Raw genomic sequence first — 25729 nt, 5'->3', positions numbered from 1 at the left:
TGCACCCATATATTCCACATAAGTTTCAGAGGATGATTTTTAACCGCATCCATAGCTTGTCACATCCTGGCATAAACTCTACTGTCAAGCAGGTGGCTGCCAGGTTTACGTGGCCAGGAATTAACAAACAAGTTAAGGAATGGGCTCAAGCATGTATGAATTGCCAAAAGGTTGAAAATATTAGACACACTAAATCCAAATTTAAACTGTTTGAAGAACAACCAGATGTTAGATTTAGTGTCATACACATTGACATCGTTGGACAACTTCCACCAACAAATGGTCAAACATATTGCTTAACCTGCATTGACAGGTTTACTTGCCGGATGGAACCCATCCATCCCTCTGCCAGACATTACTGCAGAAACAGTGAGCAAGACCTTTTATGCAAACTGGATCTGTAGATTAATTCGTTATCTTTTCCACGCAAGTCAAAAACCAGAAATGAAAGGTGTTAACAGATATCCACCGACGCCGAAACATAAACAAACTGTCACCACACATTAATTTATGGCAGCCGCGTCATCAAATCGAAACTGCATTTTTTGTTTTCAAAACCATGACTCAGAGTCTTGCTTATGCTTCACAGTTAATGAGAAGAGAGCTATTTTGAAGAACCAAGCTCAGCGTTTTCTTTGCCTGGCCCCTAAGCACAAAATCTCACATTGCCGGCAACGTCAAACTAAAGTTTGTAAAATTTGCAAAGGTAAACATTCGGAAGCCATATGTTTTAAATCCAGTTCAATAGTTAAAAATACACCAAGTGATAAAAAGGATAGTATATCAATTTTGAAAAATGATACACAAACTAAGGAACAGAAAGAAGAAATTGTTTCGGCCGTTTCACATAGTGCAAATAACACAATTCTTTTACAGACTTGCACGATAAAAGTTAAAACAGCTAAGCAAAAGGTGTTTGCCAGACTTCTCTTGGATAGTGGAAGTATGAAAAGTTAACCTCTATTACTTCTTCGCTATCGGAAGTGAATTATAATGACAAGGAATTTGATTTAAATCACATCAAAGATGGAGAACATCGAGATGAAATACTACATTTAGTAAGGAATTATAAGCCGAATAAAATAAAAACATCTGCCCTGAAGATAACGATAGTGTTGACAGATCAACTTCCAGTTCATTGCGCGCCGCGACTCCCCCCCCGCAGACCCGTGTGAAATTGATAAACAGATTTTGGAACGGTTAGATAAACAAAGGATATGCCTTTATCCATTTTCTGTGGCAATTCGTTTTTTGTTTGATGGACATCGAAACATAGTTTCGTTTTCTAGATAGATCCTTTGGGAGCTCCAGCATCGGAAATTCTATTTGACATAATCGAAAGTTCAAGCTTACTTTTATAAAATTGCTCTTACAGTCTGCAAAAAATAATAAGCCGGATCCAATTCGAAGATTAAGGAACAACGCAATCATCAACATTAACTGAAATAAATAATTAGATAATTTTAGCTTATACCATCCGTTACACATTAAACGCGCAGGCGAAAACGTATTCTGCACTTGCGCACACGCATATGCACAGTCGTAAACGTCTTGCGCGCACGCGTAAAATGCCTATGCGCATGCGCAGAAAGATTTTAGCTTTGAGGTCCGGATTATGGGTGTCCGAATTAACGACTTTTGACCGTAGTAGGGAAATCGCGGAAGAAAGATTTTATCGACTTAAAAAAAATCCTAATCTATTTTCCGAATACAGGAACGTATTAAGAGATCAGTTAAAACAAAATATTATCGAACCAGTTACAGAAATTTCAAATGAAGAGGATGTCCTGTTTTACTTACCGCATAGGGAAATTATATGTGAGGATCGAGTTACAAGTAAATTACGTATTGTTTATGATGCATCATCGTACGCCCCAGGATCCATTTCTTTAAATGACTGTCTACATGTTGGGCCAAATTTATACCCTGAAATATTCGAATTGTTGTTAAGATTTTGGTATAATCTAATAGCCTTCACCGCAGATATAAAACAAGCCTTTTTACAGATTCTCATACATGAAAAAGATCGAGACGCAACCAGGTTTCTGTTTTCCGAATTCCCTAATGATGAAACTTCTCCTGACATATATAGGTTCACTAGAGTTTTATTCAGAATAAATAGTACTCCATTTCTATTAGCCGCTACCATTAAACATCATCTGAAAAAATTTAATAAACTTTATCCTACAACGGTTAACTTTTTGAATGAGAACGTATATGTAGATGATGTGATTGGAAGCCAACCAACGATCAATGAAGCATTAACTACAAGTCTAGAATCGGTCCAAATATTTAAGGAAGCAAGCATGCAGCTTCACAAATGGCATAGTAACTCGAGACAATTACATGAATTGTGGGTAAAACAGGGTATCGTTCCAGATGAAAATCCTGAAGATTTTAATAGAGAAAATTTCCCATTTAAGGTCTTAGGTATGGCATGGGATAATTCAAAGGACTTGCTGTATTTTGATGTTCGGAACTTATTGTCTTTCACATCTAAACCAATAGAAACAAAATGATTTCTTTTAGAAGTGTTGGGTCGGATATTCGATTCGATTGGAATTTTAGGACCTTTCAGTGTTAGAATAAAGTGCTTAATACAGAAGATTTGGTTGTCGCAAATAGATTGGGATGTACCTTTGCCTGAAGATTTGTCCTCTGAATGGAGAAAGCGGTGTGAAGAGCTACCTCAAATGGCTGAATTCTCCATCTCTCGTTACTTTTCATGCCCTTGAACATTAATGTCGAAAATCTCGAGCTACATTGCTTTTCAGATGTAAGTTCAAAGCCTATGGTACAGCCGCATATTTACGTTTCACAACAGAAAATAAAGAAATCAAAACGGCCTTTGTCTCTTCTAAAAATAGGGTAGCCCCACTAAAATCCCTTACTTTACCAAGGTTAGAAATAATAGGGGCATTGTTATCAGTTAAGTTAGTCAGCAATATTCTGAAAGCACTGAAATTGAAAATTCCGTGCTATTTTTGGACAGACTCAACAATTACTTATTTTTGGATCCAAAAACAACCTGAAGCCTTTAAACCCTTTGTCAGGAATCGTGTCGAAGAAATACAAAAATTGAGCTCACCTCAAAATTGGCATTATTGCCCAGGTGTCGACAACCCTGCAGATCTCGTATCTCGGAGAACGAAGATTTCCAAGTTAATAAACGAGACCATTTGGACGCAAGGTCCCCAGTGGCTTCAACTCCCTCTCGAACTTTGGCCAAGATTAGATATTAAAGAAACAATAGATGAAAACAAATTGGAATACCGAAAGGGATCCGGTAATATACTACATCAATCATGTACAATCGAAAAAGTACAGATGATCTTTTTGACATATCAAAATATAGGAAATTAGAGAAGGTGTTAAGAATCACTGCTTGAACAGCACATTTCATTAGAAAATTAAGAAAAACTAGCAACATTCAAGGAACTCTCACAGCTGAAGAGTTACAAGAAGCAGAAAATTTCTGGATAAGATCAGGGCAAAAGAAGTTTTTTACCGAAGAATATAAATCCCTCAAAGAAGGTCATTCAGTTGGAAAAAATTCCCCGTTGAACAATTTTCTTCCTTACATTGATTAAAAGGAAATGAGGTTGAGAGGAAGATTAGAATTTTCTGACTTCTCACTAGATAACAAATATCTAATAATCCTACCTAAAAATTCCCAAATGACGATACTAATTGTACGCAAAGAACATGAGAAGATAATGCATGGAGGAATTGTTACAACTTTAGCTAAAGTCAGATCACGCTTCTGGATTCCTAAAGGATGACAGTTAGTCAAAAAAGCATTAAAAGGTTGTATGATTTGCCAAAAATATTTAGCTAAACCAGCCGACCAGATGACAGCACCCTTACCAAAGGATAGAATCCTTTGGCTTGAAATTATCATGTTGTGTTCAGCAGCAAAAATACTAGCCATTGTCCATTGTCATTAGTACTATCATGTAAGCCATGCTTTCCAATTGTTAGTCTAAATTCATCCGCTTTACCCAATTTAGCATTCATATCTCCCATAACAAGTTTTATGTCATGCTTGAGACAAGATCTGTATAACATAGAAAGTTCCTCATAAAAAATTTCCTTCTCTTCCTCTTTCTTGTCCTCTGTAGGTGCATGTCCATTGATAATACTATAATTAAAAAAACTTTCCCCTTTGCCGAATTTTGAAAAGTCGGGGTGATTTAGGAACAAAATCAATCATTAAGTGTTTTAAACTTTTGTTCAATAAGAAACCAGTACCAAAAATATGTTTTTTCACATCACAGATATAGTAAACCGTGTGGTTTCTTTTCTCAATGGTACCTTCCCCAAGCCATCGAATTTCCAGAATGGCAAGCAGATTCATATTATATTTGTCAAATTCTTCTATAAGAAATAGCAGTCCCTACAGTAGTACAGTGTTTGGACATTCCAGGTTCCAAAACGAAAAGTTCCTAGGCTATTTCCAAGTCGTTTTCCAGTAGAAGCAGTCCGGCTAATTCTATATTTGGATTTCTTAACGGTAAGATTTTTTACGAGGTGGTGTAGTTAACACCCAACCTGAAGGACCAGTTCCCTGATATAATCCCCAGGGCCAGGGTGCTCGGCTATACCCCCAGATGCTGGGTACCCATTTTAGTCTCCTTTTATGACATGCACAAGCTACATTGGGACTATTTTACACCCGGTCACCACACGGGTGTGAATACATATGTGCAATTATATTAATATTTTGTGACATGTTCTGGCAGACAATCAGTTGAAAAGTTTACATGTACAGAGTTGCCAACTCTACCGATTTCAGACCCTTCTTCTGCCAACCAGATTTTTAAAAGATTTCTCCTGATTTTTTTTCCTTGGCTTAATACTTCATTCTTTGCACAAAAAAAAAGAAAAAAAAAAAAAAAAAAAAAAAAAAAAAAAAGAAGAAGAAGGTTTTGGGCATCACTTGGTTTTTCTCTACATTACATCTAAAAGAAAACCAAACTTGTTTCATCAGTGAGAAATTATGCTGCACTTTGTAGGTGAGACCACATGTGTTCAAAACGCTGTGTTCCAGTTTTCCATCACCGAGCCCCAGTGCATATCATCTGGCATATATATTAGCCAATGAGCACAAACCAAGATAAAGGATGTCATTTCGTTCATCTTGTCGTTGACCAGTGCGAGTGCATGTGCTTTCGAGAAATAGTTTAAGAAATTATAATCTTTTGTTTTAGTTATGTCTGCAAAAAAGGTAAAATACTTATGTACTTTTCAAAAATCGTACATAGATGACTTTCCTTCTATTATTTCCTCAAGTAAATTTAATACATTTGCAATGTGTACTGTTCGTCATTGCGATTTTTCGATTTCACATGGTGGAAGGGTCAACGTTCTCAAACACGTGCGTACACAAAAACACAAGGACGACACAAATTCTATCGAAAACAACAAAAAATTAGATTTTACTGTGGAAACAAAGGACCAAAAGGTTATTAATGCCAAATGCCTGTTCTCTGCTTTTTTACTTGAGCACAATCTGCCACTGAATGCATCGGATCATGCTGCAGCTTTATTTAGAAAAGTGTTTCGCAATAGTTAAATCGCTAAAAAATATTTAAATGTACGGACTGAAACAGCTGCAATTGTTAAAGAAATGGGTATGAAAAATAAATTTTCAGTTATTGACTGCATTAAAACAGCTCCATTTTGCCTCTCTACAGATAAAAGCAATAATACCAATTCAAAACTCTATCCAATTTTTGTCTCTTATTTTAATCCAGTGTCTTTAGAAACTGAGTGAAGTTTACTTTCTGCTCCCACCTTAGAAGGACATTCGACAGGTTTTTAATATAGCAGAGCTAATTATTAAAAGTTTAAACGAAAATGCAATTCCTCTGGATAATTGCTTAGCACTTGGTGCTGATAATGCACCAGTAATAGTAGGTTTGAAGACTGGCACAGGCATCTTAAAAAAAGAAGCTTCAGATTTGCAAATTATGAGGGACACCTGTCACCTCTGAAATTTAGCAGCTGAAAAAGGGGCAGCTTCTTTACCAATAAATGTGGACGAAAACATTGTTGATTATTGTCTTGAAAGGAGTTCTAAAAGAAAAGAAAAATTGAAACAATTCCAACAGCTGCATAATACTAAAATAAGAAACATTTTTAAACATGTATGTAAAGAAATGTTTATCTAGAATCCTCAATCAATGGAACCCACTTCTTGGATTTTTTAAAGAAGTAAATGCTTCTAGAACAATGAAAGTTATAAAATAACCTAAAGTAAATGGAGATGTAGCTACTACTTCAACTGTTAAAAATAGACTTAAGAAAAGGAATTTCTGCACCAGTAAGGAATTTAATTGGCAGTTCTCAAGATAATACTACAAAATACAAAGCTGATACAAATTTCTCTCAAAATAAAAATAAAAAAATATCAACAAGAAAATGTTTTTCAATTACTATTAAGTTTATCTTGTGAAGAAAGAATATTTATGTTTTTGTCTTTAGACCTTAACAAAGCTTTTTGCTCTTTTGTACAATTTATTTTACCATCATTCGATGTTCTTAACAGTTCTACAAAGCAGAATTCCATTAATTCATGTTCTGCAATCAATGGATTTATGATCTGTTGAAAGACATTTTATTAAAGTTTGTACAACCAGTCTTTGTTTCATATTTTAGTTCTACGTATGGGTGATTTATGGTGAAATAGGAAATCAGATAAAGATTAAGATTTGGTAATAGGGGCTACAACTAACAAAGTAACAGAAGAACTTTCAGAGGAAGACTAAAATTAGTTTTATTTCCACTTTAGAAGCTACTTCTGCCGAATATGTGATTACACACTACATAAATTTCCAATCATCAATGAAATGATTTTATACACTAAAGTTGCAGATGTTTCTGCTCTAGCAAATGCATCCTTTATATATATATAGATAGATTCCAGTTTTACTTCATTTAGTCATGAAAGATGATGATATTGAGCATACAATTAGAAAATTTGGATAAAGTTATAAAATCAGCTAGGACTGACACCCAGTGGAGTTTAATTTGAAAACTGAATGGTGCTGATCGAATTTTAAAGTACAGTACAAAGTCTGTAATCCGGACTCGTCGGGACTTCAGTGATTCCAGATTAGGGTTTTTTTCCAGATTATAGATCATCAATTTAAATATGGTAAGATGACATGCAGAAATTATACAATTAAAAATATGAAACTGTAATTTATGAAATAAAGAGTAATTTTGATCTAAAGGGTATCAAAATTTACAAAAAACAAAAAGCTTAATATTTATTTGTTTACTTTAGTATACATTTCTCTCAATGTAAGGTACAAAGTTCCACTGTAATTGCTGTGTCGAGAATACTGACTAACTTGTCAATAGAAATTTGTTCATTTTCAATAACGTTCTCTGTTACTTTCTTCACTATCAGAAGTGTGCATGGGTAAATGCTTTACACGCATGCGTAGCGCACAAGCGCATCAAACGTGCATGCGTAAACGCATTATGCGCATACCTAAGTTTGTCTCTTTGAGGTCCGGATTATAGATCATTCCGGATTACGGACTTTGTACTGTGTAGTGAACTGTCTAGAATAATGTTGGTCATTCTGACAATTCCCCGTAGTAATGCAGAATGCGAAAGGATTTTCAGTGTTGCTGTGAAAATAAGGACTAAATTTTGATCTAACATTAGTAATGACACATTAGAAAAACCTTTATTAGCAAAAGCAAGCCAACATGGCAACTGCTATGAACAAAATTATGAAGTTTCTTTCTTAATGAAAGCAAAATCTGCCACTGTTGGTAGTATTTGTACGAAAACTAATTAAAGTATTTTGTATCACTTGGTTTGTTAATAACAGACAGATTTAAAGCAAAATGAAATGTTTTAAACTTTGCCGAATGGCCGCAGACTGAAGTGTGAAAAGATAAAAATATATTATTTGCAGAAATGACAATACATTTCTTTTAAATCTCTGAGTTTCATGATAAAATTTGAAACATAAATATCTTACACTTCACCACATGGTAACAGACTGTTTTAAAATTCTCGAGTTTGCTAATCAAAACATCATTAAATTCGCACAAAATATAAAATAAATACAAAACATTTTTGAATTTGGGCTTCAAGGTGTATATGCTCAGGCGAAGGACTACCACAACATGTTCAAATTTTTGTATTTCTAGGTGCTGCTGTTTTTTTCACAATGCGACAAACGTACAAGAAGTAAATGAAAAAACATACTTTTTCCTCTAATCAAAATCTAATTACCACCATATTTAAAATGTTTCAATAATTCCAGCTGCGTAACGGCAAATATGTCTTTTTAAAGGAGTTAAAATTTTAATCACACATACATACTACACACAACTAAATACTTTTTAAATTATGTTAAATTAATTTTTGATAAAAATAGCAACATATTGCCATGCATAAAATTTAATATCCATTAAACATGTTTTAAATTTGATATACATGATAATCAAATAGTATGATGGATGAAATGATAATATTTCCCGCTCTAAGTAATCAGTTACTTTCTGTATGTATGTTCACCAAATTTTTTATTGCCAATCTGCAGTGATACATTTGTATTAAATCTTGCAAAACTATTAGAACAGGCAAAGAAAAGGGAGGATAGCTGTTGCCTTTATGGAGCAGTATAGCAGAGCAGTATAATATTCATCATATGTAATTAGAATTTTTCAAACTGCTAATATTGTTACAGTTTCAGAGATAACTATATTTTACTTGTATCATTTGTTAAATGTCACATATCACTTTAACAAATGGTAAAATTCACCAACTCAGCAGCAATTTCAGTAAAACTTAAATCTCAACATCTTAAGAAAAGACTACTCATTAGAAAGAAAATTATTCTCAGATTCTGTGATCTGCTTTCGAAGTGAATTTAGTCCAGAAAACACCAATGAAAATAATAATCTTTCAATCACACTTATCATATAAGAAAATTTTATTTGATGCCGATTCTAATGCAACTTGCAACAGCTGGCAAGAATTAATAAGGTTTCTTTGATTTTAATCTTTGAAAGTTACTGCAAGCAAAATACAATTTACAATATAGCAAAGATTAAAAAGTCAAAATTAACTTTGCTTTATTTTTTTGGCTTAATTAAAGAGAATAAATAAAATTATAAATAACTCATTTTTTACATCGATGATTTTATCTTATAGTACAGTTTTTCTCCTTTAAATTTATGCCTAATTGATGGATGAATTATGATTACTCTGTTGTTTACTGTACCTGCTTTATTATAAGTTTACTTACAATGCATTAAATGATAATTATAATTAATCATATCAATTAAAGATTTTCTGTATAAATTTCTTTCCCTATAATTCCCTTTCATTAATGTGGTAGGGGCAGTGACTTCATCCAGCTAATGTGTCGGTCTCACCATTGTACACTTTCTACGAATCGATTATGGTCGACAGAAACTGCATTCATGATTCCCTAATGGTGATCCTCCGTAGTTCTACAAGGCAAGTGGTAAACCATAATAGAGTTGCTAAGTTCAGATTTGAGACAAAATGATAACTAAATAACTTACTAATTTTTAGGACCTACCCGTATGCCTAATATATCTCTAACTGAAACACAGTAACTTGATGGGACACCCTAGATTGTCAGTCTGTCTCTATAAACACTCAAAAATTGTAACTTTCGTTCAGCATTTGCAGTCAAAAATAAGTAAAACTGCTTTTAATTGATAAAATGTAAAATTATGCTTTCAAAGACTATGTCTTACATGAAATACTGCCTTGCTAAATATAGCATTATAATTCTGACAATGCTTGCGAGGCAGGTTTGCATAATATGCACTATCCCACTACTTAAAATAAAATATATTTATATATTAAATGTATAATAAAATATGTCCAGTATTAACCACCATTAAATTTACCCCCTCCACTGAGAAAAAGCATTTCTTTTACTAAAAGTAATATCAAAATAGAAAGTTAAAATCAAAATATATTAAAATAATAAATGTATTATCAAAATACATTTAAACCATTAAAATAATGTAGTAAAGCCACTTCAGTAAAAATTATTAACAATTTCTGTAATACAGTACAAAGTCTTTAATTCGGACGTCCATAATCCGGAATGATCTATAATCTGGACCTCAAAGCTACGAACTTTCTGCGCATGCATAACGACGGTATAAGCTAGGCTAAAATTATCTAATTATCTATTTCAGTTAATGTCGCAGATTGCATTGTTCCTTATCTTCTAATTGGATCCAGCTTATTATTTTTTGCAGACTGTTAGAAAAATTTTACAGAAAGTAAGCTTGAACTTTCAATTATGTCAAAAAGAGTTTCCGATTCTGGAACTGCCAAAGGATCTATAAAGTGAAAGCATGTTTCGATGTCCATCAAACCAAACAAAAAGTGGAATTGATGCAAAAAATGGATAAAGGCATGAAGAAAGTGACAGAGAGGTTAGTGAAAACGAAAAAATTTCTATTGAAAAGTTAGTCGGTATTCTCGGCACAGCAATTACAGGACTTGAACAGCGGAACAACTTTGTAACTGAACAAGAAATTATGTCTGTTTATAGAATTAAAGAGAAAGTATTAGCACATAAAACGAAGCAACTTAAACAACTTACATTGAAAGAAATGTTTAATGAAGTACGCAAATAAATATTAAGCTTTTTTTTTTTTGTAAATTTTGATACCCTTTAGATCATAATTGCTCTTTATTTCATAAATTATGGTTTCATATTTTTAATTTTATAATTTCTGCATGCCATCTTACCAGATTTAAATTGATGATCTATAATACGGAAAAACCCCTAATCCGGAATCTCTGAAGTCCCGACAAGTCCGGATTAAAGACTTTGTACTGTATAACTTGATAACACAGTAGAACCCAGACAAAAATATTAAATTGCATTTATAGTCTGATTATAGACGTACTTACCTACTATTCCACCCAAAAAAATGTATAAGATATTCTGGCACCTTACGACCCCGTCCATCATGACTAACAACAAGATCTAAAACCTACATACAAAAGTAAAAAAAAAAAAACACATGTGCTTACTAAAACTGTAACATAAATTTGCTAAAATAATTTAAAGCAGTTACAGATTTAAATAAAGTGATACACCAATCACGATGTATTAAAGCTGCTGCCCACTAAGGAGAGAAAAATTTTTCAATGCCAATACATGAAAATCCTGTCATTTAGGGTATTGGAAAGAAGTTCCTGAATTATACAAGGCAAAAATTTTAAGTAATTTTTTTTTAGTAGACTCACACATCAAATTTGTTTGTTTAACTCAATAGTTTCTGCCCTGGAAGGTAATTATATTCCTTTAAACGCTTTTTCATGTTTGAAAAATTCTTAATTAAAATTTTGAAAAAATTTAAAAAGCAAAAAATACACTAAATAAGTAATATCAGTGGAAAAAACAAGCATGAACAGTAGGAATGTTTGTGCTTGATGTTTCACAGCAGTTTCTGAACATTCAGTTCAATATTTTTAGAGAAATGAAGGCACAAGTCCCCTCTTCTGGAATCGACTTCTCTTTTTCGTAATTAGATCAGTCACAATAGTGAATCCTTGCTCAACAACGTAGGAGGGAGGGAAAGCAATTAACAGTTTTTTTGACAACAGTCCATAATCCTGGGTATAAGCAACTGATGCTACTTTGAAGCCAAAATTCTGTGAGATGATCATCATTCTGGAAGCTGGTTTTCAAAGTTTCATTAGTTGAAAGTTTGACTAGTTCCTTCTGAATCTGAACTTCTGTTTTCTCAATATTCATAAAAGGATTCATGGCCCACTGAGGGACTTCCTGAGGCAAAATATCCTCAAAACACTCAGAAAAGTCCTTGTGCAAAGACTCAAGGTGTTGACAGTAAACTTGTCATCGCATCGAATGGGATTTCACTGCTCCTATGCAGATCCGACAAGGTTGGAAACTGGCTGAATTCATTGCAACCAAAATTCTGCTTCCACGAAGTGACTTTCTTTAAAAAGGCAGAAATAACACATTATATATTGTAATCGAATTGAGCCTTTCACCTTGAACCTGCAAATTAATTCCACTGAATTTTACGAATAAATCAGTTATGTAAGCAACATCAATCTTAAATTGCAGCAATCTGTTTTTCAGAGTTCCATCTTTTTCTTCGAGGATCTCAAGTACGGAGTCAAAATGATTCCAGAACCTACTGAGGCAAGCGCTTTTGGAGACCAAGAGAACCTCAGTGTGTAAAAGCTAGCGACTGAATTCTTCAGCCTTGTCCTTGCACAGATGCACAAATAATCGATTGTTGAGAACATTATTGCGAATTTTGTAGAATAGAGACGACATATTGTAACGACTGATACAAATGATTGCTGAGGTTTTTTGCAACTATGAATCATGCTGTAAACGGATAAAATACCTGGTACCTCTTTCTTCAAAAAGGCAATGAACCCACGATAGCGACCCACCACTGCAAGAGCTCCATCGGTTGCAAAGGACAAAATGTTCGCAAGAGGAATATTTTTCTCTTTAAAATGATCTTTAACAGTATTAAATATAGATTCACTTTTAGTGTCTGCAATCGAGCTTTTTGCAAAAAGCATCCTTTGAATAATTTTTCTTTCTTCACAAACAAGATCTAAACTAACAATAAAGCCTCATTAGAACTTGGCAGGCTCGCTTCATCAACCTGAAGAGAAAATTCGGTGCGTTTTAAAAGTTTGTATAAAGAAGCTTTAACATTTTCAGCTGTCTCATCAATTTGTCATCAAACTGTATCATTGCTTAATGAAACTTTTTTTTATATTATAATATTGGATGTGACTGGATGGTGTCAAACAGTTTCTAAAACTCCCTTGACAATCGGCACGATCAATTCTTCACCAATGGTATGAGCTTTCCCTGATTTAGGAATTACCTTTGATACAGTCAAAAGTCGTTAATTCGGACACCCATAATCCGAAATGATCTATAATCTGGACCCCAAAGCTAAAAACTTTCTGCGCATGCGCGGCGTTGACACATGCGCATAGGCGTTTAAGCGTGCGCGTAAGACCTTTACTACTGCGCATTGAAGTGCGCAAGTGCAGAATACATTTTCGCGTGCGCGTTTAATGTATAACAGACAGTATAAACTAAAATTATCTAATTATCTATTTCAGTTAATGTTGATGATTGCGTTGTTCCTTAATCTTCGAATTGGATGCGGCTTATTATTTTTTGCAGACTGTAAGAGCAATTTTATAAAAGTAAACTTGAACTTTCGATTATGTCAAATAGAATTTCCGATGCTGGAGCTCCCAAAGGATCTACAAAATGAAAGTATGTTTCGATGTCCATCAAACAAAAAGTGGAATTGCTGCAAAAAATGGATAAAGACATGAAGAAGGTGACAGAGAGGTTAGTGAAAACGAAAAAATTTCGATTGACACGTTAGTCGGTATTCTCTGCACAGCAATTATATCACATGAACAGCAGAACAACTTTGTAACTGAACAAAAAATTATGTCTGTTTATAGAATTAAAGAGAAAGTATTATCACATAAAACGAAGCAACTTAAACAACTTACATTGAAAGAAATGTTTAATAAAGTAAACAAATAAATATTAAGCTTTTGTTTTGTAAATTTTGATACCCTTTAGATCATAATTGCTCTTTATTTCATAAATTACGGTTTCATATTTTTAATTTTAGAATTTTTGCATGCCATCTTACCAGATTTAAACTGATGATCTATAATCCGGAATCGCCGAAGTCCCGACGAGTCCGGATTAACGACTTTTGACTGTATATTATAAGAGACTATTAAAGCATCATCGCATTGTTTTGATGACGCTACTTGTAAGCCTAAGACAGACGACATTTTCAGGAACTTGTCCTTGATGCTTATAAAAAACTAATCTTTATTTTGCTTATCAGAATGAATTTTTTGCAGATGCTCCTGCAAACAAGATGGTTTCATTGCTTCATCAGATAATACTTTCTCACTAAGTAAACATATGGGCAGTTGCAAGTTCAACGGCGAATGAACAAATCCAAATTTCAAGTACGTGGAACTATACTGACATTTCTTTTTATTAAACAACATTGTTGGCAGCAGCAAAATATGATGAGGGAAAGATAACTATTTTTCAAAATTAATAATTCACGATCATGATAAAGAATAATAAGTGGAATTATCTAGGCAAATGGCCAAATGAAAAATTAAAGTAAATTGAAACTGAGGGGGGTAAAAACAGAAATGAGGCAAACGAAAAGCAAGAAATGCAAGAAACACCAGTCAAATCTGATATTCATATTGAAAGGAAGCTTAATGCATGCATTGCAATTAATAGCGAGCAGAAATAACTGACACATGCACTGTGCTGGTTAGGATTGCAAAAAAAAACGTAGTTTTGAGTTCTTGAAGGTCATCTTACCTCGAATATAAATTTGCCTCATCATTCTTAGGAGCAGTTGCCTAAGTTCGTTTTATTGCTGGTACAATAAGGAAATTTAAAATTAAGTTTGCATGCCGAAACATGCTCATTGCCCCCTACCACCCAAAACAAGTTCACTGCTCCTCTACATCCTCTTACTGACCCCGTTAACAGCCAGTGCTCTATATAATACTTTTTACAACAGGATCTAACACCTTAAATCAATAACACTTACACTGTGCCTATTTATAGCTGATTATGTCAATTAAGATTTGTATCTTTAAACAGAATATTAAAAAAATGCAATATTGCCATATAAAATTCCGTATTCATGATAATATAATTAAAACAAATCTAAAAGCCTTCAGACTTTACATTACGCCCAAAGGTTATTAGTGTTACCTTTATTTATTAAATATCATGTTCTTCGCACTTAAACTATAAAATTCAATTCAACAGCAACATCGCAAAATAATTTTAAAATGAGCATATCTTTAGAATTTCCGATACACAGTCTCGCGTGCTGGAGATAAAAATGCTTTTTTTTTCAAACAGTGTTGCTAGTGCTCGCTTTGAAATTGTTGAATTTAGTAATCCAAATTTCGTTAAAGTGTTATGAAATCGATAATAAAAGAAATTCCAAATTAGATTTCTGGATGCCCATATTCAGCGGAGGATTATGCTATTCAAAATTTGATGCCTCTAGATACTGTTGTTTTATCACAATACGAGAAACATACATTTATGCAGATTCTTCAAATATAACACAGGGCGATAATATTTGGTGGCAACAATTTGAAAAGTGAAATGGACATTTAAAGTTTAAAATGAAATTAATAGCCCTTTGGGCTAAGAAGTAACTGAGTACTTGTCACTGTTTTTAATATTTACATTCAAAGAAGAGGAGAGTAATTACCTAATATAAAGGATATACAGTCAAAAGTCTTTAATCCGGACTCGTCGGGACTTCGGCGATTCCGGATTATAGATCATCAGTTTAAATCTGGCAAGATGGCATGTAGAAATTATAAAATTAAAAATATGAAACCGTAATTTATAAAATAATGAGCAATTATGATCTAAAGGGTATCAAAATTTACAAAAAAAAGCTTAATATTTATTTGTTTACTTTATTAAACATTTCTTTCAACGCGCGCATGCTTACCTTACGCATAGCCGAAATTAAAAAATTGCAACCAGAAATCTATTTGATTTGTATTCGTGATATTTATAATGACGAGGAATTTGATTTAAGTCATATCAAAGACGGAGTACATCGAGATTAAATACTACATTTAATAAGGAATTATAAGTCGAATAAAATAAAAACATCTGCTCTGAAGATAAGGATAGTGGTGACAGATCAACTTCCAGTTCACTGTGCGTTGCGACGTCCCCCCCCCCACTCAGAGCAGCGTGAAATTGATAAACAGATTTCGGAAGGGTTAGATAAACAAAGGATATACCTTTATCCATTTTCTGTAGCAATTCGTTTTTTGTTTGATGGACATCGAATCATACTTTCGTTTTCTAGATCCTTTGGGAGCTCCAGCATCGGAAATTCTATTTGACATAATCGAAAGTTCAAGCTTACTTTTATAAAATTGCTCTTACAGTCTGTAAAAAATAATAAGCCGGATCCAATTCGAAGATTAAGGAACAACACAATCATCAACATTAACTGAAATAGATAATTTTAGCTTATGCCCTCCGACGCGAAAATGTATTCTGCACTTGCGCAGACGCATGTGCGCAGTCGTAAATGTCTTGCACGGACGCGTAAAACGCCTATGAGCACGCGTCAACGCGGCGCATGCGCAGAAAGATTTTAGCTTTGAGGTCCAGATTATAGATCATTCCGGATTATGGGTGTCCGAATTAACGACTTTTGACTGTAATAGATGTGTTTCCATGCTGAATGAGCAAATATGACACACTTTTAACTTGCTAGTAAGTAAGTAATGTATAAAATTCAGGTTCTTAGCCATAATAAATATATTTTGCAGTCAGGGAATTATTTGTAATTATATATACTTCTTAACAAATGAATTTTTAATAATACCACCAGATCTCTTAATAATAAATAGATCAGAAATTCCTCTTCTAATTAGTCAGACAGAAATATGCTAACCCCAACAACTATTCACAGGCCAAAACTGTAATCATGATAAATATCAATCAATGTATTGTCATTGCCCACAAAAGCCATTCTCTAGCCAGCAGGTGCTTGAAAGTGATAAGTAGGAATTGGCCACAATGCTATTCCCAAGCCAGCAGGTGTATGAAAGTGACAAGGGATCACTTTCATACACCTGCTGGCTTAATCAGGGAAATAATCACATTTATGGCACACTTGTCCATCAACTACCACATTCTCCCTTCCTAGAGATTTCAAAAGGGGGCAATTTATTTCTTTTGATGTCGCTGGTCCAGATATTAGATCATTCTGAATACTGGATGTCTGGATTTTGGACTTTGCACTGTTCTACTTTTTTATATACACATGTTCTTAATACAGATTTTCACATTCTTATTTGACTGACTTTATTCAAACATAGTAGGTAAGATAAATTAAAGATATTTTTCTGCCTTAGTGCAGCAGATCTCTAAGATGGCACTGAAAAAGTTAGTCTTTTTTCTAGATTTCATAAGACCATATTAAGTACAATGAAAGTTTAAACAACTCAGAATTCACCTAATGGAAATTTCAAATAAAGTTATTCTTAGTTAAAAATATACGTATAAAACTAAATTTTCCTTAAAAGTTTAATTTTTATATTAGTGAGGAAATATAAATCTATGTAATACTGTTATTTTAAATAGGATTTCCTCACCCATTCCAAGCTTTGATTTCTGACAGACGCACTAAAGCATATTCAACTGATCCTACAAATTTAAATAATAATCCAATAAATAACAAATCAGCATCATTTTGAAAATTGAAAAGTTACTGCAAACTCCTTACTTTCTTATCTGCAATTATTTGGCCGTATATTTCTAGGTTTAAAACCAATGAATGCTATGTCAGTGACATAATTTTAAAATCCTTAACTAAAAAGTTTAAAAACCATAAAAATTTCAAATGCCCCCCTTATTTTCTTTTTAAATTAATGACAAATGTTAATTCGACTAATCTTTGGAATATGGTAACAGGTAGTTTGGCAACATTTTGGTAAGGCGATAAAGGTTACTAGCTAGGACTTTAGCAGTGTGCATGGATAAAGTCAAGAGTGTGCGCAATGCCATTTTTGTGCAATTCTGGGATTTTTTTTTAAGTGAAAATAGTTCGAGGTTTACATGAATGATACCGTGTATGTGCAATTCTTAAAAACGCGGCAAGCAGTGGGCGATTCTATGCTTTCTCCCAATTTCGCAGCTAATCTTCATCATGATTAAGCACTTTTGTTCCATAAAAGTTCTAGCATAAGCGTAATTCGGCTAGTAAATTGTTCGAAAAAAATTTTGAGTAAAAAAAAAGGTACTTGCGTATTATCGCAACCAGGTTGACGTGATTTGTAAGTTTGAGTAAAAAAGTATGAATAGAAAGAAAATGTACATTTATTAATTACAGATAATTTTTAATACAGTTTTTTATATTATTTTGTTTTAAAATATAAAATAGCAATTAAACCCTTCTGGTTTTGAATTTGAACAAGTTGCAGAATTATTTTTTCGGCGGAAATCTTTTGGCTATTGCTTTTAGCACTGATTGAAAACTGTCTTCGCCATTAACAGCTTGAGCTTGGCGCCATATAAATTTGATAAGGTATGAGTCAAGATGATGACAGACAGTTCCTCTCTGTTTTTTGTTGCGCCATTTGGCTGAGCCCCACATGCGCTCTGCATGTTGTGTGTGAACGCCCGTGTTGGGATCCACAAAGTTCTATTTGTGATTAACAGTTCCATGCAGAAATCCAGCATTTTCGAACTCACTTGGATTGTATCCTTTCCAGCAATACGAATAAATGATGCTTCCTTCCTTGATATTTTCGCAAATTTTTTCCATGAGGGTAACGGCGCTTCTGTTAGGTACAGTAACCAAAAAAGTCTCTTTCTTTTCTCGGCAAATTCCGCCGAAAACCCATTGCTGTGGTAGTACACACCGAGTGTTATTTTTTCTTTTTACAAATAAATTCTTTTTACAAAACTATGTATAACACATAGGGTTGCCAAATTTGGCGATTTATGCGAATTTCGGCCTGGTTGCGTTAATACGTAAGTGCCAAAAAAAAAAATATATGCCTTTACTTCGTGAAACCAAAATGGCGTCCAAACAAAAACTAGCAGGTTGCTGTAGCAGGGTTGGTCGCCAAAAAATCGCCAAGTTACCATAATTCAAAGATTAACCGTTAATTCTTTGTTAAAACAGTAACTAGATTCCAATTTTGATGATAACCACTGTGGCCATTTTAAATTGCATGTTTACAAATTTAACAATTAAGTGTGTCAATTTTAGCAACCAAGCTGGAACAGCCACTTTAACAAAAAACTGCAGAAGTTATCTTGCATCATGTTCTTTGCATATGAATTCCTAATTTAATTTCTTTCCTGAATTAAATTATACATAGTTTCCATGATTAGTTTTGTTTACAAGTCTATGATTCCCCTCCTTCTTTATTTCCTTGTGCAAAGTAAAGGAAGTATTGCGAAAAATTTTGGGTACCATATTTCAACGAAAATATCCATTTTAACCTCTCTCGAAAATTCTTCCACAGAATTAAGGCACATTTTAAAAGTTTCTTTATTTCAAAATCTTTTTATGTATTTCCTATCCAGAATTATTTGTATAAACAGTATATAAAAAAGTAAAACATTTAATTAAAATTTTATACTTTGTTTTTTAAAACACAATGTAGGTACTTTGTTAGATACTTTTCCTTTTCGCCGACGCAAATCTCGCCAAGCAGACTTTACTGGTGACAACACACAGTATACACATAAAAAATGTTAACAAATGTTAGTTTTAAGAATTTTTTATTTTGAAGGCATAAACATTTTAATATTGTTTCAAATTTTGTGAAAAGCTAATAAATAAAGACAATAAATTTGTAAAAAGACATTAATTTAAGAATTTACTATGCTTTCATGGTACGACATCCTGATTTGCCGTTTCATATCATGTGATACCAAGTGAACTCATTTCATGTAAACTACGCCAAAAATCTAATTCTCTCAATAATTGTCTACGCTAATTTCAAGTTAAATCTTAATTTGTAATGCAAGTTTAAATCCAAGAATTATTTCAATTTGTATGAATAGCTTATTCAGAAAGTATGTAAAACCACAGTGCTTTACTTCGCCAGTGCATTCTCATTAAAACTGATGAATTGAACCCTTGACCTTCGGTTGAGCAGTGTGATTGCATCTTAATAGACTTAATTACCACGAATGGCCTTTGGGCATAAAATTGAACTATCTGGTAAAAATTCTAAAAAGAATTTCTCTAAATAAAAATAATTTTCTTATAAAAATTCTATGTAATTGTATGCCAATATTGAAAGAAACAATTAATCTGATAAGGAATGACTGCGACTTGTTTTGAAAACGAAGCGTAAAAGGTCACTAGCGAAGATATTCCGTTTGGCATCATTTGCGCCGGCAAAACGGAAATGTACCCTTTGTTACTATTTTCATAGCTCACCGCTGCTTATAAATCACTTACAGGACCGGATTTAAGTATAAGCTACATAAGCTATAGCTTGGGGGCCCACAAAAAATTAAAATATAGTATAAATAATATTAAAATATATTGTAACAGACTTATAAAGGGCCCCAGATCTCAAATAGCTTAAGGCCTTATCAAATCTAAATCTGACTCTGATGATCACTTAAGACTATATTTTTTAATTATTACAAAGATGGTTATTCTAGTTCAGAAAAGGACATGATGAGCACATGATTTTAATCATTATATATCATAAGTTACTAGTAATTATTGCCCCAAAAAAGTACTTAAGGTGTTTTAAAAATTAAAATATAAAACTGCCAGAACTATGTAAACATTCTATAGAATTAAGCATTTATTCTTTAATTTTTTTTTTTTTTTTTTTTAATTATCCAAACAAATATGAAGTTTATATTCTTATAATTTTAGCTTCATAAAAATTAGACAAAGGAAGTTTGAACTGCTATGACATTCACATCATGATAATGCTATTTGCTTTCTCTTCCGTGACAAATGGCCTCACTCTTTCTATAGCACTTTTATCTCTTTCTTTTTTTGTTAAGTCTGCTTTGATACACAACAAAATTTTGAAATCTTGTTTATAATTTTAATTTCATTGCCTGAATGTTTGTGTTCCACTTCATCTGTTTCAAGTATGTTAAGATGCTTCAAAATCATACAGTGTTACCTGACACCTTACGAAGAACTATTCAACATAACATGATTTGAAACAAGTGGCAATGAAATGTATCTCACTTTTCATAAAAATCCCACATATTCTTATATAATTTAAAAAAATATGATTAAAATTTTTTCAACAAATTTCACATTGATCTCTTATACACTAATAAGTTAATGGGGGAAACTGCAAACTCAGTTATATCCTAATTTGCAAAAAATTACAAAAACTGAACAGTGCTTAATCAAATAATGCAGAATCTACAAGCAAGCAAAAATACCCTTACTATACAAAAAAAAAAAAAAAAAAAAAAAAGATATAGGAACAAAATAACCTCTGTAGCAATTATTCATTTTTTCAATGTCAGTTTAAATATTCATTTTAAAAAATACAAATTAAGTAATGTTATTCTCATCAAGAAAGTATTCACAGACAATAAAATTTTTTAATTATTTCATTTTACATCAAATACATGGAACAATAGAAAAAATTCTTAAAACATTCCAGACCTCTTTTCACCGACTGTGAAACAAAAACAAAGCTCTTTTTTTTTTTTTCCCCAGTAATTCCAAATACTTATGCGTGATAAAGGTTATATTTACGCAAATGAACAGATACCGGTGTCAAGACCTCTATTCCTCGCCACGCATGAAGATAGGAGAATGCAACACTACTGGTGCCAAGAAAGCGATGTTTCGCCAAGTATGAAAATTCCTTCGATTCCAATAGACTGCTGTAGCAAAGAAGATTCTTTGGTAGTACCTCGGCAAGACGCACTAACCCTAAAATTTTTGAGTTACGAAATAATTGTAATTCTACACATAATTAAATTTAGGTATCAGAATATATTTAAAATTCATATTACCTCCAAACACTGATATTCAATAATTTTTAGATGTAGCTTTTGTCAGACAATACTTTATTTACAATTATGGTATCACATAACTAATTTTGGCGATAAAAACACTTGCCAATTTAGCGCTCAAAGAATAAGTTTCTTGACAAAAAATCGTTATATTTCGTAACAGAAATGCCAGCTGTTTATGTTTCATCTAAAATACTTTCAGATATTTTTCAGAATAATCATTTCTGCAGAGGAAATCCTTGACTACATTAACTAAAGTATATAAATCCACATAGAAAAAAATGGCTCAACGTGATATAATAATCTTATCCTACAAAACCGTCTATTTAAAAAATTATACACATGCTAATTATTATAACTTTTACATTCATAATAAAAAATCTTATTGTCAGATTTAATGAACAACTAATTATAAATACTTCTAAATTAATAACTAATTATACGCTACCTCAAAGCACTAAATGTCCAAGACAAACCTTTCATAAAAAAAGCCTAATGTTTGTTAATCAACAAAATTTTAACTTGCTTATTAACATACAAAACAAAAATAAATACATATGCATCGCTAGTGGTTAAAGGAGGTTGGTTATATGGACACCTCGAAATTCTAATTAGTATTTTATTACTTTGTTTAAATTTAAACCAAACATTTAAAATAGTAAATTTTTAAATTTGCACTGGTGTATTTGTACTGACCACTAATATTTATGAAAAATAAAATTTTTGACAGTCAGCTTTTAGTAATACTCAAGTGGACTTTTCCAAATTCAAGAGAAAATTATTAAACTGTTATTAATTAACAGTTTGAAATAGAGCAAAAACAAAAAATAACAAATGAGAATCTAGCTCTTAAATATATAACAGTTTAATTCTGTATGAAATCTAAAAAAGACTAAATATTTTATGCAACGTTTTAAATAACACAGGATATATTTTTAGAACAATACATTTAGGAAATGGTGGAATTAAAAACAAAGAATTATGATAGAATTAGAAATTCTTTATTAAGCACTGATTTTCAACTGATACCAAGTTTCATCAACTATATAATCTACCTATTAGATCTTGAAATGTATAAGAAGTATTAACTGTATGAATCCGATTAAAAACCCAAGTCATCCTGAAATATTTTAATTTATCAGAAAAAAAAATGTTATCCATCCACACTAATAAATAGGAAATACAATATGAGTATATACTTTTCTCACTACTATGTAAACAAAATTTACGAACTTCACAGCTTTTTCTCAATAGTATGTAAATAAAATGTACACATTTCAGAACTGCTAGTACAATTTCACAGAAGATTCATTTCTATGAAAAATTTATTTAAAATTCAAACGTAATTTTTTCTCTTCGCGCCTGAAAAATCATTGATTTTTGTTTAAAGCAAGCTACAAACACAATATTAAGAAATAAGCAACACAGAAAGCAACTTCACCGAAAGCAAGAATCAAATTGATCAGTCTTTTTTTCTTTCTGTTACTTTTAAGCGATGGAAAATTTTGGAGTGCACCGTTACTGGAATAACAATGCATTTTTCTCTAAAGCAATGGATTAAATTCGTAGACTATCAAAAACTACAAAAACACTGAATTGTGTACATAAAAATATACTATAGTGTATCAAGAAAATAATAATTAGTTGTTTACCTTTGATTCATACAATACTTTTGCTTTAGTTGGATCCGGTTCATAACACAACACTCTTTCTCCTTCCGAAAATTTAAATTTCACACCTCTAGTTGAAAACATTTTTGTTAGAAATCAAGATTGTATTTTTAACGTAAATAATAACATGCGCCATGCAACGGATAAAATATTATCTGAAGGAATAATCCGTTGTGCTCTCTTCCTATTGGCTATAATGTTAGTTTAGGGTTACCACACTTGGCTTTAATTCGACCAACGATAAAAAATTAACTAATACCATAATTTAAAGAGCGAGGAATTTATTTTCCCTACGGCTTTAAATGTTAACTTTTTAACAAGGAAATATAGCAGGGTATCTTAGTGGGGACAATTTGGCTCCTTACAAATTCTTTGGTAAAAACTGTGTGAAGAATACCAAGGGAGGGGCAATGAAAAAGTGTTTATTTTTGTTTGGTAATTAATTGCTAATGTGGATCTGTTATCTATTTAGTATTAAAAGTCAAGTAATGTGCATTTATGACAGAAATGTAGGGCAATTACTTTTGTATCGTATTAAATAACTAGCTTCTGTTGATACTTATGTCAAGATGTGTACTGTTTTGCAAGTTTTCTGCTCTGGTAACATAAATATTGAAACATGATACGTATATGGAAATATAATTTCATATTAAATTTCTATGTCACTAAGATGGAAATATGCTTCTATTATCTGGTTTAAAATGCAGTATTTGATTGCAGTCATTCTAGAATTGGTTTTGTTATATAATGTTCATTAACTTGTTTGATGCATTACTTTGCCTTACTATTTATTTTTATAAGGAATATATAATCATGATGTACCTCAAATCTTTTGAATGCCCTATAAATATGTGTAGTTCTGATTTGCATTAGGAAAAATAAAACATACTTAATATCCTAATTGCCAATGAATTAGCTATGTGATTTAGTAGTGAGATTTGATTTCTATGTTGGCAGTGAACTTAACTGCATGGACTGAATGCCTACACAATAGAAAAAATAACTATACAACTATGCTTTTTTTTTAAACCTCAATAGTTTGACAGCTTACTGTCCAACTTTTTTTTAAACTTTTCCATGTTTATTACCATTATCATGAGGAGACTGTATAGGTTAAGAGTCAAGAAAAATTCCTAGTCTTTTAAATTAGTGCATTATTTTTACATTATTGTAAACAGCAGCATGTCTCTTCTTTTATTTTTAGTTTACTGCTATTAAAGTATTGTAATTGAGAAAAACTGAAAACCTGAAGAAAATGCTTTATTTATTTTATAAAAAAGTGTAGAAAAATTTGCGTTTTGTGCACCCAAAGAATATATACTTCCTCAAATAGAGAGCAAAAGCAATAATAGTTATTTATTTATTTTAAATAAGCATTTTTTAAATACAAAATCCTTGTTAATTTACTTAAAATATTCCTTTTTGTGCAAATATTGCATCGCTAATTTTGAAGCATGATAAACACCTAATTATGGTTCTTGAATATTCCTGAATTGTAACATGCAGTTCTTAATGACATGAAGCCTGGCCACTTTTGAAACAGGCATTAGCTCTAAGGTACCACTTATACTGACTAATACAAGAATCTTTAATTGCCTCAGCAAATATTCTTAAATATTTCTAAAGCTTGTCCAGTCTTTATGAAGTAGCATATATAAAGATCATTAAACACTAATAGTTTTGTTCTGCCTTAGATTTCTGTTGCTGGTTGTATATTATGATTTTTACTGTTTTCAGCTGTTCTTAATCTTTATTATCTATCCAACATGTGTTAGTATTTGCCCAACTCTTTTTGCAAGCTTAGAATTAGAAATAAGTTCCATACAATAAAAATTTGGATTACATTTAATTTGAATTTATTCTTCTTGATCAGACTAAAGTTGTAACCTGGAAAATGATAAATGTTACAGAGAACAAAAATATTACAGTTGCATAACTAAACTGAGAATACAAAGGAAATATATTTATGGACTTCTCCCCCCCCCTCCAGAATAAAACACAAAAATACTTCTTACATACACATTTTAGATTAATATTTATTATGAGGTAATGCATTTTCAAGTGAAAATAAAACGGATATTGCTTTCATGCATCAATTGTAAAAGTGTCTCAAAGGCATGGCCTAAATTGTAATAAATACCATAACATAGATGTCTGGAAAGTTTATAGAGTAAATTATTTTGGCCCATGCACCCCTTTCACCATTGTTAGAAAAGCCTTCCCTCCTCCCTTTCCAACACTTGAAAAATACATACACATTTGCTTAGATTTAGACTGTGTTGTATAGTCAAAAGTCTTTAATCCGGAATAATCTATAATCCGGAGCTCAAAGCTACAAACTTTCTGCGCATGCGTAAATGCATAATTCGTTTACGCATGTGCGTTCAATGTATAACGAACGGTATAAGCTATGCTAAAATTATCTAATTATCTATTT

At 32.2% G+C, this 25729-nt stretch overlaps 1 protein-coding gene across 3 annotated transcripts in view; it reads right to left on the bottom strand.

The window, feature by feature from the left end:
• Window positions 1-23450, bottom strand: part of LOC118188783 (MSL complex subunit 3-like) — a 136407-nt gene extending 112957 nt beyond the window's left edge. The window contains exons 1-3 of one of the 3 annotated variants that reach the window (XM_085817826.1): window positions 23275-23412; window positions 21267-21539; window positions 10939-11021 (exon numbers count right to left, since the gene is read on the bottom strand). Coding sequence is in view for 2 of the 3 variants with exons in the window: in XM_085817821.1 (XP_085673947.1) it covers window positions 10939-11021; window positions 23275-23376 (185 nt within the window). In the remaining variant the exon portion in view is untranslated. Of the gene's footprint in view, window positions 1-10938; window positions 11022-21266; window positions 21540-23274 lie in introns of all 3 variants that reach the window. The other 2 variants (XM_085817821.1, XM_085817825.1) reach the window with 2 other exon arrangements.
• Between the last annotated feature and the right edge of the window lie 2279 nt (window positions 23451-25729).

Source organism: Stegodyphus dumicola, chromosome 1 (genome assembly GCF_044657685.1).
Source record: "Stegodyphus dumicola isolate Sdum_Otavi_A_Nest chromosome 1, ASM4465768v1".
Lineage (NCBI taxonomy): Eukaryota > Metazoa > Arthropoda > Arachnida > Araneae > Eresidae > Stegodyphus > Stegodyphus dumicola.
Note: the sequence above shows the minus strand (reverse complement) of the source record. Positions and strands in the feature narration are given on the sequence as shown.